This window comes from Balaenoptera ricei, chromosome 1 (assembly GCF_028023285.1).
Source record: "Balaenoptera ricei isolate mBalRic1 chromosome 1, mBalRic1.hap2, whole genome shotgun sequence".
In the NCBI taxonomy this organism is placed as follows: Eukaryota; Metazoa; Chordata; class Mammalia; order Artiodactyla; family Balaenopteridae; genus Balaenoptera; species Balaenoptera ricei.
In genome coordinates, this window is record NC_082639.1 from 160,344,130 (window position 1) to 160,359,602 (window position 15,473).

The following is a 15,473-nucleotide window of genomic DNA, read 5'->3' on the forward strand; positions in this document are numbered from 1 at the left end:
CTGAGGCCCGAGAAGGCTGCTTCCTCCAATACATCTTTATGTGAAGTTTTGATGGCCTGTTTCTCTGTGTTTTCCCCTTTGGCAGATATTCCAGGCTCAGGGCAGCTATAGTTTCCTGGTCTGTGGCGTGATCTTTGGTGGCTTGGCTTTTACCTTCTATATCTTGCTCCTGTTTTTCCACAGGATGCACCCTGGACTCTCATCAGGTAAGGAAAGAATCTGTTTCTACACAAGAGGAGGAAAACAGAGCAGGGGGGCACGTGGGAGATGCTGTGGATCTTAGCACGCTACAAATGATGTTCTGTTCCAAGTAAAATGCAAGGAAATGTTTATTTTTCTACAGCTTCCTTTTCCCCTCTTCCTGCTTTGCCCTGCGATTGTCTGTGCTGGGCTCTCAGGGCAAGAGGGAACGGGATAGGCTGACTCATGGTTTCTCCATCAGGAGAGGGGCATGGTCTGTGAACTGGCTTCCTGCATCCCACCAGACCAGGGGACCATGGGCCAAGAATTGCATTCCAGCCTGTGCTGAGCACTGAAAGGCAGAGCCTGCCTCCTTGGCTGGAACTCGGCCCAGCAGCCTAATTGGCCATTTCTTTTCAGTTTGGGACTTGACTCGAGTCCAAATCTCTTTTTCAAAAAGAAGTCCTTCAGGCCAAGTGGCAAAGAAAAGCTCCTTCAGGGCAGAGACACCTCCTAAGAATAGTCTCGCTCCTGGAGACCCCAAGCAGGGGGGAGTCCCAAAGCTGTTTTCATAACCCTGAGCCCTCACCTGCCTTTCCGCCCAGAGCTCTCAAAGTCCCAGCAACTGAACCAGCTGTGCACATAGCCAGTTCTTAAGAGAAGGTGCCCAGGCAGAACCCTTATCCTCTTCATAGAAAGTAAAGTACCAATCACAAAAAGACTGAAGGGTCAGGCATCCATGGTCCTGTCTCTCAGTAGGTGGACATACACTCCCTTTAAACATCAGCATGGGCCCCCCAGTCAGCACACACTACAGCCTTGTGCCTGAGGTGGCAGGTACCAGAGTTGTTCAGTCCAGCGCTCGGCATAGGGCCTTCAGTTAGGCCACTGTTCAAGAAAGCTCTGATGAATATCCAATGAGTAAGACTTAATGAGTTCCCTGTTCACGGGGGACAAAAAAAAAAAAAAAAAAAAAAAATATTCCCCAAGCCCTAGACACTAGTCTCAGCAAACTGCCTCCACCAACTAGTCTGCCAGAACTAGCAGGTCTGACTTTCCACTCGGCTCCCTAATGTGAGCCATTGAATGGCAGAGAAACAAAAAGTAAGCTCTCGGGATGAATAAGGGCTAATCAGAACTGCTGAAACGTGCTACCTGTTTTTTCTCTTGTAGTTCCTACCCAGGACAAAGCACTTGGAATGGAAAGCCTGGAGTGCTACCAGAGGTAAAACTAGATGAAGGAGGCTGGCGAAGACTTCTGGCCTCTTGAGCACCAGCTCAGGTCAAAGGGCTGAAGAAAGCTGGGGTGGCAGCGGAGGCAACCTCTCGACGCCTTGGTTCCGATCTTCACTAATACTTGGTTGGGTAGAAGAAATTAAATTGAGTTCTGGTACCTGGGTCCTCCCTGGGCAAATCATTAGATGTTTACCTGGCTATTCAAGTTACTCTCCTCTTCCCTGGCTCAGACTTTTGGTAAGAGCGGGCTAGGATACCCAGCTGGGAAGGAAGAAGACAGCTAGATGCTTCACTCCACTGGCCGCCTCCTTCATGGACCACGCCCTGGGTTTGAAGATCACTCTTGGTTGAAGTTTGAAAAAATAAGTTGAAATTATAAAGAGCGATGTTCATTGCTACATATAGATAGACTTTAAATTAATCAAAACAAACCCCAAGTTATTCCCTGGCATGCTCAAAGTATTTATGTGCTTTTACTTATTATAGTCCAAAGGCCCTCCAACTCCTGCTGCTGCTGTCAGTAGTTCGTCTGTAATCTAAAACATCGAAAGGAAAAGTTGAATCTTGCTACCTTTGGGGCACTTCAGTGGTATGCTGGGCTAGCTCATACCAGCTTATAAAAGCCAATTGTTAAGTTTTCATTTTGAGAGCTGGTTGTTAAACCCAGCCATTATTTAAAATTAAATTAGAGAAACTTATTACCTTTGTTTTTAATGTAATTTAACTATAACTACTCAAAACTCATCACTTCCTAACTTTTTTATACCTATGCTCTTGAAGTTATTTATTGTGCCTGCAGGGTAGAAATATTATATAAAGGTATGCTTCCATGTATGTCTTTCCAACTCCACTTTCAGTGATAACATGTTAGTGGCTTGAGATCAGCCATGGTGGGAGTATTTACATCACAGAAATTGGCAAAAGCTACAAATCATGGCTTTATTGTCCCCTTGGAGAGCCATCTGATAAACATTTACCAGCATACCACTGCTAATCATCAATGCTAATTGGTCCAGAAGTTGTCTGGGAGAATGGGATAGAGTTTCTGCTTTTCTTACTGACATTGAATGGCTTATAAAAGGTATAGAAAGAGCATTAAGAATTTCTCAAAAATATCTAATTTAAACTTTACATCTTCTATAGGGAAAAAAACTTTTTATATCACGTCAGAATTTTCTTTAACATAAAGCTGGACGACTGACCAATTCGAGCTGTGCAGTATACTGAAAGCAGTGTCTGTCAAGGAGTATCAGCTCCTGTCCAGATCAAATCCTGTAGTAATACAGAGACAGAATGCAAACTCAGCAACTTGGAGCGGGTAAGAGTGCTGAGACTTCTGTAAGTAGTGAAATGGCTATTACAGTGGCTGTTTGTGTGTTAGTTTACCAGCACTTTCTCTGTGTAAATACAAATGTACATGTATAAATATAAAATAAGTGGATCATGGTTCTCAATAACCTGTCCAAGTGGAGCAGTTCACATGCCCCACACCAAAGGCTTATCCTGGAACCGTCGGCATTGTCATGTTAGCCAGCTCCATCTGCCATCAACATGGTGTCACAGTGAGAATCTGGCTATAGAGAGAGACCTGGTTCAAGCCCTGGCCTCACCTTGTAGCTATGTGGCCCTGGGCAGATCACTGAGGCTCTTCCCAGGCTTGCTTTTTTGTATCTGTAAAGTGACATTTCTAAAAGAACCTCACCCTACCTCAAAGGAATTCTGAAAGAATTAAGTGAATTTGTGTAAAGCAGTTATCATATGCCTGACATAGAAATTTGCTTAATAACTGTTAGCAATTTTTATTTTTAAAACCTCCTCGTTAGCAGCTTAGAAACTGTTCATATGTTTGGTACATATTTATTGTAAGTCAAACAGATCTAAATTCTTTTGAAAGCTGGTGGTCTAGGGGTATAGTTTTAACTATGTCTGTAAATACTTAAAAGTATTAGATGGCAGCCAGACTTACTTGTGCAATCTAACCAGAGTGAGTGACTGACCTGGGGAAAAAGAAAGCAGTTATATTTTTCTTGTGGTTTTTTTCAAGAAAACATCCTTTTTTATACAGATTTAGAAAGAAGAATCAATAGCTATATCTAAGGTGATCATGATTAATTTGTGAATATAGAAAACAAGATTGAAACAAATCTAAGAGTACCTTTCCTAAAATAAAATATTTTAAATTTAATAAGCGTGTTGTCCATTATGAAGGACAATTGATCCTTTTATAAAAGCTCAGAAACAAATGACCAAATGTTGCCCAAAGACAGGTTTCTCTCATACTGTAGGTTCCCATGGCTGATATTTTAGAAGAAACAAAACTCTCAGAGGGAGGACTGAGAACCACTGTTCCCTCTTACATATGATCAGAATAAGGGGAAGCAGGTAGGTTTTATACCACACTTCAATATCAGTTACAGAGAAAGTAGGCTTTTTTCCTGAACTTCTTTGAAGGGTGTTGACATTTCAGAGTGCTGTGGAATCACCGTGTTCCCAGATTTCCTTCTGCCACTTGGATGTGGGAATCTAACCCATCAGTATACCAGAATCTGCAAGTATACCAGATTCACAGTGACATAAAAAGTCTTTTAGAGAATTCATTTATTCATTTAAAAAAGATTTATTGATCACCTTCTAGGTTTAAAGCACTGATCTAGGTGCAGATACAGCAGAGAATGGGACAGAAGTCCCTGCCTCACAAAGACAGTAAACAAGTAACATGCCACAGGGTGAGTGATCATTGAGTGCGTAAAGAAAAATAAAGCAGGGAAGGTGGATGGGAAGAGGGAATGTCAAGAGATGCTCCAGTGGCCTTTCTAAAGAGGTGCCATTTATGCAGAAACCGAAATGAGAGGCAGGAGCAACCATTCAAAGACCTGAGGTATTCCCGTCAGGCAGGGGACACAGCAAGTGCAAGGGCCTTAGACTGAATATGCTTATAGCGTCTGAGGAACAGCAAGCAGGCCGGTGTGGCTAAGTGCAGTGAGGAAGCGGGAACAGTGGCAAATAAGTTGGGGTGGTAGCTGGGGGGTCAGATCATATAAGCCATGGTAGGAATGTGGATTATTATTATTATTATTTTTTAGTTAGGTGAGGTTATTGGGAGAGTTGTGGGCAGCAAGGGACATGATCTGATTTACATGTTTAAAAGTAATACTCTGGTTGTCGTGTGAAAAAGAGAGAGACTGTGGAACAAGGATGAAACTGAGGACACCAGAAAGGGTATAATTGCAGTGAACTATGTAAGAGATGGTGGTGGCTTGGACAATGTTGGTAGCATCAGTAGTCAGAGTGATTGGGTTAAAGTATATTTTGAAAGTCAAACTGACAATTTGCTGATAAATCAGGTGTGGGGCATGAGAGCAAGATGGGAATCAAGGATAACCCCAAAGGCATTTGATTTGTGTTATGGGCATGGGATAAGGCCATTTAACACTGGAAGACAACGGGAGCGCTCAAGAGTTGTTTCAGGACATGTTCATTTTATGATGCTATCTTGGATGTCAAGAAGGCTGATAGATATAAAATCTAGAGGTTAAAAGTCAAGCCTGAAGATACAAACTTCGTGGTCACCTACATATAAAGAATGTTTAAAGCCACGGGACTGAATGAGGTCATCTAGGGAGTAAATGTAGAGAGAGATCGAAGATTGAGCCTTGGGATTCTGCAACACCGAGAGGTTTGAAAAGAACAGGATCCAGCAGAGTAAATGAGAGAAGCAACCAGAGAAGTAGGAGGAAGTTCAGGAGAGAATGTGGTTTCCTGGAAGGCATGTGAAGAATATCTTAAGAAGGAGGAAGTAATCAGTGCTGCTACAAGGTCCCATGTGGACTGAACATCAGCCACTGGATTTGGCAATACGGAAGGTGACCTTGACTAGAGAGGGGTTTCTATCAAATGATGTGTACTCAAAACATATGAGAACCATAAAATCAACTCTGTTCCAGCAACCTCCTTGCCACCAATGCTTGCCACCTAACTTGCACAGCTATTAGAAATTATTGTCCCTGTTTCATTTTTCATTATATAATGCCCTCTTCTTGGAAATTATTCCAGATGAAGTCAACTTCATGGACTCCCTTCAGTTACAGGGTGTATTCCAGTAATTGCAGTGCTTTGTAGTGACAATCAATGTGAACTCTTACAACTGTTAATGATTATCTCTTACCTAATAATGCCAGCCCTGGAAAATTACCCAATATTAGGATATTTGTTTTATCATTAGATGCATCTATGAAACACAAAGTATTGATAATTGCAAAATAGACATTATGCCTCTCAAAAGAGGACGTGTCAGCAGTCAGAAAGGTTAGAAAATGGTGGATTAAACAGGTTATTTATACTAAAAGATTTCTTAGAGCTTTTAATATTCTAATATGCACTTCGACTCTCCAAGAGGTGAAGACCCCATTTCCCAAACTTATTCGCCCTCGTGGGACTACTGTTCTAGGCAATGCATTTTGAGAACATTGGTTTAGGGGAATCCAGCAGTCCTCACAAGTGGTTACCACCCACTGTGCTGAGTGAACATTGCCCCATCATCTGAAGGGACATCTCACCAGGGCTAGTGAACTGTCGTCCCCTGCGGGACAGTTAGTTTGTTACTCTTATTTTCATCTAGAGATATGAAACAGAGCTCTGATGTGATTTTGCCACCTATTATAACCCCACTTGCCCCCATGTATATTTTATCAGACCAGTTCTAAAAAGGCCTAACTAACTAACTTCATTTGCTGAACGAACTGAAGTCTCTAGTTTCTAATCTCAAAAACTACGTGAAAAAACAGTGCCTAGAGCAGAAATAAGCAAGAGCTGCTTCTTACAAAGGACTAAAACAAAAGAACCTGATTGATTGATTAAAATTTAAATACTTTTTAAAAATGTAAATAAATTTTAAAAGTAAAATAAAAAGATTTCACAAGGCAAATAATTTTTCTAGCCAGTCAGTACTCTTTTAATTCCTTTTTATATCAACAGTCATTTTACAGTTTTCCCTTTTCACTACCTATCTCAACACAGGCTTTAAATATTTTAATGTAGATACACATCAAATAGTTGAAGGCCAGGTTTTAATGATTGATAACCTTTGGGAAAGCTGAACTTTCCTTACCCACATTTAGCATAGATGGGAATATAATACACAAAGACTACCTCAATAGATGCGAGAGGAGGGAAATAATTCAGAAAGTCATTTTGTTAAAAATATTTATTTAAAAAAATACAATTGTCCATATCAAGTTGCACATACATCTATTAACATATCTATATAATTTTGGACTTCAGTAAATTTGATACAGTGCTTTCTTAAAGCCAGCTTGCCATTATACAAAGCAGATTCCTCTGACAGTTCTTATATAAAATAGTTTTTAAAAACGTATCATCTTTCTAAAAAGATGCATATCATCATTACAGAATTTAACAATATTTTTGCATAAAACTTGAAGCCATAGAAAAAAAAGATCACCTGATTGGTTATTCAGAGCAACCCCTTACTATGTCTGGAGGTGCACTGAGTATCAACTACACTTTTCCCTCCTAAAAGCAGCATATTATAAAGCCCTCAAAGTGCCAGCGCATATTCTTCCTCACCAACCTAAACTCTGTAAAGTTTTTTTTGCCACACACATGTAGAGCTGAAGGCTCTGGCTACAGCCATACTAACTACTCTAAAACAACATCCCTTAGTTTCCCAACACGTTAAGTCAGACTGCTTAGCTAGAAAATGTGGCAGTTTCTCTCCAGCTGCATCAACAATTAATGTGATTTTAATAAATGTTAGCAGTTACCATCATTTGAATTGCTTTTTTAGGAAAAAGAAAAGAAAGTGATTTTAATACTTCGAAGGTCTCCCTCATGTAAATTACACTGAGATTAATCAAGACAAGTTATTAATGACAATTTAACAGTAATGCAGTCTTTTGGGTAGGTGTGCACTGGCATTATATGTAAGTATTCTGTTTATACAAAAGTAGTGGATACTAGATATTATGAGAGATAAATTTCAATAAAATAAACAAGGGGAAAAATAAACAATGAAGTAACTGTCTTCTCAGCTGAATGAATCGGAGTTTAAGAAAAGCACCCTGACAAGTTCTTATTACAGAGGCCAAACTAAGACGCTGAGGTAAAAGAATACATCTCTCTGTGTTAACACCACATCAGACACATGCTCTTTTTCTGACTTATAGATGGGGTGGACGAAAATCAAAAGTTTAACAGTATTTAATTTTCAAGTGATGTCCATACTTGAAGATCCAGTAGGGCTCACAGAAAACTATTAGTTTGTTCTTCAAAGGACAAAATTGTACACTTTTTTTTAAAGCCAACTTGATTATCTAGTGAAAAGGGCAGAATTCTAAAAAACTAAGTCAAAAATTTTATTTGCCTCAAACCAAAGCCAACCAGTAGCAAAATGACTGGACTGAGTTTCATATTTAATCTTCCCTACCCACAAAGATAAATGAAACTGCTAGAAGGTAAAAGTGAAGAAATACATATGATTGTCACTAGAAAAGGTCAAATGGCCAAACCAAATAAATAGGCCTCAAGTAATCAAAAATTAATTGCATTCATTTCTATCTTTACATATATGCATCTTAGTTCATTTCACTAATACTGAACAGGGAAGTTCATACAATATGCTACTTTATCACATAAGCAATGAATGTAATGTACACTTAAAGGCCCTTGGTAATACTGCCATCAAAAACAAAAAGTATGAAATGTCTTGGGAGGGACTGTGTCCCCTACCTGACAGACAATAAGCAACAATGATTAAACAGAAAAGAAACTTAAAAGTTGGCGAATTCACAAAGTTGAGTATAATCCACCAACTGCAAACCATTAAAAGTCATACATTTCTACAAAGCAGAATATTAAAAGCTTGTAAATTATTTTAAAGCATCCTAGCCAAAACAGCATACCTTACAGAGCCTAGAATGGCTCATTGGGTAATCCATTTATCCCTTCTCCAAACAGTCTTAAGTTCCAGAAAACATAAGCAAGCAATAAACCTTAACTTCCCTGACCCTCAATATCCTCAAGGTGAAATTAAACAAAATAATCATTAAGTGCTTCCAGTTATTAAAAACAGAACAGTGCTAATAATGGTGTCCCAAAAAGTGCCAAGTGATTTCATACCAGTATATGGCATTCCCACCCCTGAACTCTAGGCAAGCTTGAATGATGGACTGGCTAGAACTCAGGCCCAGTCACAGGGCACCTCCCCACCCCCAACCCGTCCAGAAGATCCCAGGCCTGTCCTCGCAGGGCTCATAATCCTTGGAGGGGACAAGAACAAGAACGGGCCCTTATGAGATGGGAAACAAGGCAAAGTTGAGAAGACCATTCAGCCCAAGATACTCTGAGTTTTCTGCTAATGCTTTTTATGTACAGTTCAAAAGGATGAATAGGCTACAATGCCAGAATTCCTCCACCACTATATCAATCATGGTTAAATCTGTATTTTAGAAATACTACGTCTAGTATAAACCTCCTCTCTGAGAAACTTAGAACCCAACGTAACAAGGATTTAACACAAAAATGTAGAAATTTTTAGAAAGAACATTCTTACTTGCTCAATAATACATGAACATAAGAAAACAGTTTAAGATGACTTTGCTTAGAGTATGTCACATGTAGCACTGTACAGTATTTCTAAAGAGTAGACAAGCAATTAGTCTTTAAGGCCTATGATTCTATGCATTTAAAAAAACTGAAATGTGCAAGGCATTAATTTTTAAAAAGTGACAACTGCAAAGTGCAGCCAATTTTTGTGTTTAAGTTTTAGTATAAAATAGCCTAGGAACCATCCTAGACTAGGATGACCATATGTTCCCTCTGAAAAATAGATTTATTTATACACATACACACAAAGATATACTCAGTCAATACATCAGTATACATACACACACATATATGCACTCAGCCAATCACAATGACTTGGAAAGAAGTGCTCTAGTTTCCAAAAATATTTTAAAATAAAAACTTAAGCCTCATAAAACTTCTTGATGTATATTATACTCAAAAGATTAGAGTTCAAGAGACTTACTATGTTTGATTGTATCCCTCATAAATTTTCTTGTTAAAGGTTTCATTTAAAACGTTAACAACAGCCTGAATTTCCTGGTTTCTATAGAAAGCTTAGAGCCAACCTTTCCCCTCTTACACAAACCACTCTGATTTCCATTTTCAGAACAGCTAAGTGTGGATGGCAGCACCCTAGAAATTGCTATTTTCTGGCAGGCTGTCAATCTATCACAATTTTTTCTTTTTTCAGAAAAGTAGCTTAAAGAAACTGGCAGCTTCAAATGGAACATTTATACTACATTAATAACTCACCTTTTCAGATCTGCTCTGTTTACAGGTAAAAACATGACTTTCATCCAACAGGTTCCACCAAGTACGAGAAATGAAATCAAACCGCCTTCTTTTCTTGCTTAATACACCACCACCCACAAGAATTCTAGATTCTAAGATTAAAACTTCAACTTCAGTAAGCAGAGTTCTGATGACACAGAGAAATAACAGGGCACCTTGTTTCAGGCAATGCCAGCAGCATTAAAAACAGTAACAACCCATTTAATTGTTGACCCAAAACCAAGAAGATAATTAACCAAACACTTTCCATCGAACTAATTCTCTGGTCAGAGTACCTGCTCAAGATAATTATGGCTGGCCTCCACTTCACTACTATGAATTGAACAATTAACTTCTCAATTCCATCCTGTCACACCCTCAGATCACAGACTACGTACTTCATGAAGAGTCTAGTTTTCCTGTTGCTGTGGTCCTTCACTCAGAGCTCCAGGCTTCTGCACAGAGACCTGCACTTGTCGCCATACTTGTTTACACACCTAAGAATGGCACCTCAGCACAATGCTAGATTTCTGGCATGGGTAAATAAAATATATACAATAAATGAAGTGATAGATAGAACAGACCCATCAAGAAAGTATTTATTTCTTCAGATGCCAAAATGTTACCAAAAAAATAATAATAATTAAAAAAAACTTACCAATGCAGCAAGAAAATGGAGGTTGTTATGTATTTTAACATAAAGCAACTTGAAATAAGTCTGAAATTGTTGGTAAAATGTAACATTAATAAGGCCAAAAGAAGTTTGAGAGCAGCTAGTAAAATAAAAGTAAATTATAAAGTCACACCTAATATGAAAAGGAAAGAGACAACAGGCTGTCAAAAATAATAAGCCTGAAGCTCTGGAAAACATTTGGTAATGGGCTATTTGGCAACATATGAAAAAGAAATTTCTTATGAAAAAGAAATAGGAAATTTCAGAAAGTTGACGACAAGCTCTGCTGAAACATTCCTAATCTCTACTGGAGATTTTACATAAAAATCAAATATGTAAAGGATTTCCCCATACATCAAAACCAAAGCTTCCACATTGTATTTTTCAAGATTAGACTGACAAACAATACCCTGAGTCAGGGGGCTTTAAAGTAGAGTACATGCCTCCAGGGGGGTGCACAAGACAATCTACTGGGTGCAGGAAAAAAATATTAGAATTTCTACTCAAGATTTATTTTTATGCCATCCTTAATTTCTGTTTTGTGTTATGTCTTATAGTGTACATAGGACTTTAGTATAGCAGTATATAACTTAACATATATACATATAAATTTGCAATAGGGTATTTGTGTTCAAAGCCTTTTATTGATCAAGGTGTGTGTTCAAAAAGGTTGGAGACTGCTTTTCTGAAATGCCAGTGAGTGGCTCTAATGTGCATAAATTCACTAGAAACATACAAAACTGCCCTTGAGAACTTCAGAATCATAACACAAGTTCTGAGATCAGGATGAAACAATGTCATTAGACTAGACATCACACAATGCCAAGTGTGAATGGAACTGAAGTGATAATATCAACAGCCTGCAGTTACAGCTCCAGAATTCCAAGCCTCTGATTTACTGTCTCCTCCAAGCCTGAGTGACGCATTGTATGGAGAAAACTAAAAATTGTGCCATGTAAATAGATTCAACAGTCAGTGCTGCCTTTTTTGATCTCTAATATAGTATGTAAATCTTCAAGGAATTGTAAAAAAAATCCAGTGTAAAAAAAAATCCAGTACCCTTTTACTATAGGCTCATGGGCTTATTTTCCCCATCAAAATGTAAAGAAAAAAATTACTCTAACCTGTATTTTAACCACCAAGATGTAGAAAAATTAAACCTATATTTTAACTCGAAGAAGCATAAGGTTGACCTTTTGAGGGTTTCTGGATTCTTCCATCATGTATAAATTTTTAAAAAATCAATGGAAGTTTCCACCTTTGTTTGAACACATAAAATATGCCATGAGGAATATTATATCACAAAAGCACTGTGACAAACCAAAAAAAAAATTATTTTAGAAATTATGTGAAAATCCACCCTAGGGTGAAATAAATGCAGTGGTTCGCTGGCTGAGTGTGTGGCTCTGAGCCAACTGTGCACCCCCCCTTCTCAACTCCAAGGTGGTGGCTTAAATTCAGCCACAGAGGGAGTAACTTACATCATGGGAATCAGCAAATGCTACAATGTAAGGGCCTTTTTTTCCCTTCAGAGAGCCTGGTGGTTAAACATCTCACGGCATACAACTGACTAGATATCGGCCAGAGCAAATGAAAAGTTAAGCTAATCACAGCAGAAGTCGCAAAAACTCACTAAACCTGCTCCCCTATCTTAACTTGGGCTACTTTTGCCCACCAGCATTCATCCTGGCAGAGTGACTAGTGATGGATACCAGCTACCGCTACCAAATATAAGTCTCTCCAGTGAATACTGATCTTAAGTGGTATGTCACCTTTTGATGCTAAGAAGAACTCTGTGGATGTTCAAAAAAATACAAAACAGAGACTTTTCCAAGAAGGAGGTAGTTTACAAATAGAACGATCTGCCTCATACACTTGCACTATGGTTGCAGTTTCATTTCACTTAAAAAAGTGAACACATACATACACACGAACACACACACCAACTTCCCCAGAATAGTTGATCTCAAAGAGAAAGCAGATCATCATCAACCTCCTAAGGCCCACACCTCTCAGAGACTTCTGGGAGAGGTTTATAGGCAGAGGACTCACTCAAACTGGTTCCTAGGAAGTTGCTTTGACTGAGTTTTAATGGTGCCCTTGGTTCCAGGCACCCCTATGCTGAGACGGTTAATTATCAAAGATACTATCTATGAAAACAAACCAATGGCTTTTCTCCTTTGACTCAAAATAAGATACTTTTGTGCTTTCAAAATTTAAAATATCTAGTTAAATCAAGCCATCAATATTTACTTATCTAATGTACAAAATGTGAATTAACCTAATAAAAACTAGTCCAAAGTGCTGCTGAGCAGTCTAATTTCAAAGAGGCATGCAAACGAAATGATTCAATGTGGAAAGAAAATCCAGTATGTCTGTTCCCCATCACTACTGAACACTACCTTTCAACACTGCTATTGCACATCTCAGGAACAGAACTTTTCAGCTGATAACCACAAATGAACCAGTAACAGGTCTCCAACACTACAAATATAAAGGCAGCTCCCTGAATACTATCCTTCTGCTACTAATGAACTAGCATAGACATCTTATGCTAGAGTTTCTCCATACTGTATAAAACAAAGTGGACTTTATATATCTGGAAAATGCTGGTTTATAGCAGTGTCACTTTGAGCCCTCAAGTCCTTACTACTCCCTTATTCCATTTACTTCAGGTGGTTAATTATAGGAACTATTTCTAGGGTTAAAAGACTAGTTTAATGGGCAGGGTGGTGGTGGTGGTAGCAGCATATCATCTGATCCTGGACTTTAAAGCCAAGTTTTTCAAAAGACTCAACTGTGATGTTGGTATCAAATCAGTTTAGGGGATCAACAAATCTGTCTGCACCTGGCACTGGTTACTATATGGTAATATTTTATAAATTTGGTAGAGATGAAGGCTTAAGTTTTTCATTACTAATATGAATAATCCAATCCCTGTGTATGAGCATTGCCAAATGAACTCTGCTCCTTCCTTATTAAAAAAAAAAAAAAACCTCAAAGAAATAAGCATATCTTTACTTCACTACAGATTTGGAGGCTTCACTTTGCTTTTCATCTTCCTAATTACATTGTTAAAACTATCACAACCTCTAACAACCTTAAATTTAAAAGACAAATATACAGTAGAAAATCGGATAAAATGAACAAAGAAAAGGGTCCTTCATGCCGGTACCTTCCAACTGAGAAAAGCCTTACATGTTGTTTCAAGTTATTCAATTGAATCTTTGACTCAGAGATGCCTCAAAATTTCAAACCCCAGGTTCATCTCCCTAAAAGCCATCATTTACCATACTGTATTCCGTGGGTGTGTAATCATACCACCTAGAGAGCAGATGACATTTCTGTGCCAGATATGGGGTCCCATATTCTCACTGGTTGTTCCAAATACTGTTTTAAGTCCCCGGTTTAAAAATCTCCCTATGTGGGAATAAACTAGCTCCATGCTCTGTTGACAGGTTCAGACAAGATCACACATATGGCTAAGAGATCCACCCTGAATAAATGTAAATAAGATGCCTTTTTGTGGAGTTGCTTACATATGTTATAGTTCATAGCAAAACAGAATCTACCCAACAGTCCTGCTCCAATCTTACTTTGTGTGAATAGGAATGATTCTTTTTCCTCCACTGCTTATGCACAACTCAATATTCAACAGAGCACATTAAGTCCTAAAGACATGGCCCATTTCATTTAACTAATATTTCTTTATATAACATGCTCAAAGCATAATTTTTTTCCTGGCCAAAGGGTCCCAATAAGGCAGGAGGAGTAACTTTGTTCTTAATTCTCGTGCAAAGCATAGCTAGCTGCTAAACCCCACCAAAAATTTCTTTAACACAAAGTTCAAAATATTTTTTAAAAAGAAAGCAAAAGAGGGAGGTGGAGTCTGGACTCCAATTAAGGCATTTTTATACACAGTCTAACTTGGGTCCTATTCAAAGGGAATCCTAAAAAAGCATTTTTAATGGGGAATGGCAGAAATCACAATAGTCTATTATCAGCATTGTGACATATCAATTGCTCACTTTAAATGTAATCATGTTGGGTGTCTTTCTGTTTCTTTATTCCTTGGTTCTCTCATCCCACAAGTGCATAGGTTATGTTTTCTGTAGATCTGGGGAAAATGGGCCAGGGGTGGAAGGTCCATCCAGGCCAGACAGAGTGAACGGCCCATGACTGTTCAGCACAGAAGGAAACTGAGAAAGAAAATAAAACACATTATCATCCTATTATGCAACCCTAAATTTCACTTTCTGTCCCTATTATATTCCCTGAGGCAGAACATGACATCCACCTGCAGTGGCTCACAAGACAAAGGCAGTAATTGTTTATCATGGAAGAATATGATGTCACAAACACTTTAAAAAAATTGTTTGTCTTACATGTTAAATATTAACACCCTCCAGCATACCTTGATGGAATGGAAAGAGCAAACCTATACTTTCCCTCAGATGCTAGGGTACACAGGTTCACACTTGACTTCAAATGAAGGTTTTAGAAAGTTCAGTAAATGACAGCATGCACTACAGAGTATAATTCAATTGTATAGCAAATCACAGACTGTCAAAAAGAGGTCCAGAAGGAGATGCCCATCTCTTAACTGCTGCAAATAGTTGTAGGGTGCTCATCCTAGAAAAGGGCTCCCCATCATGTATTCTGAGACCAAATTTATATGGAGATTCCAAGCTGAAGCTACATGAGCACTATGACTTTCTCTCTATAATTCAATTATCTGTTTGTGAGAGGCAAAGAAAAATGTAAAATGAAATATGGAAAATTCTCAACACTCTATTCAATAATTTATAAGTTTTTGCAAAAAATTGCAGAAGTAGTAAGATTTTTAATTTTCTTTCTTTTATTCCCCCTCACCATTCCATTTCCAAAAGAACAAATGAAAATTTAAATTACAAAATCTAAGAAAATCTCCCAGGGAGTCACCCTTCAATAAGTGAATGAATCAACTACAAGAAAGCCTACAAGTTATAAAGTCTAGATGTTTTGGGCAAAATAATGGTTTAAAGCTGTG

At 38.3% G+C, this 15,473-nt stretch overlaps 2 protein-coding genes across 4 annotated transcripts in view; one reads left to right on the forward strand and one right to left on the reverse strand.

Moving 5' to 3' along the window:
* Positions 1-6,257, forward strand: part of MFSD4A (major facilitator superfamily domain containing 4A) — a 29,930-nt gene extending 23,673 nt beyond the window's left edge. Inside the window, exons 9-10 of one of the 2 annotated variants that reach the window (XM_059940251.1) lie at positions 86-206; positions 1,354-6,257. In XM_059940251.1, coding sequence (XP_059796234.1) covers positions 86-206; positions 1,354-1,409 — 177 coding nt within the window. In that variant the 3' untranslated portion in view covers positions 1,410-6,257. Of the gene's footprint in view, positions 1-85; positions 207-1,353 lie in introns of those variants that run through there. The other variant, XM_059940240.1, reaches the window with a different exon arrangement.
* Positions 6,258-6,604: 347 nt separating this feature from the next.
* ELK4 (ETS transcription factor ELK4) overlaps positions 6,605-15,473 on the reverse strand; it is a 39,248-nt gene continuing 30,379 nt past the window's right edge. For both annotated transcript variants that reach the window (XM_059940260.1, XM_059940268.1), the window contains exon 5: positions 6,605-14,643. In XM_059940260.1, coding sequence (XP_059796243.1) covers positions 14,545-14,643 — 99 coding nt within the window. In that variant the 3' untranslated portion in view covers positions 6,605-14,544. The remainder of the gene's footprint in view (positions 14,644-15,473) is intronic.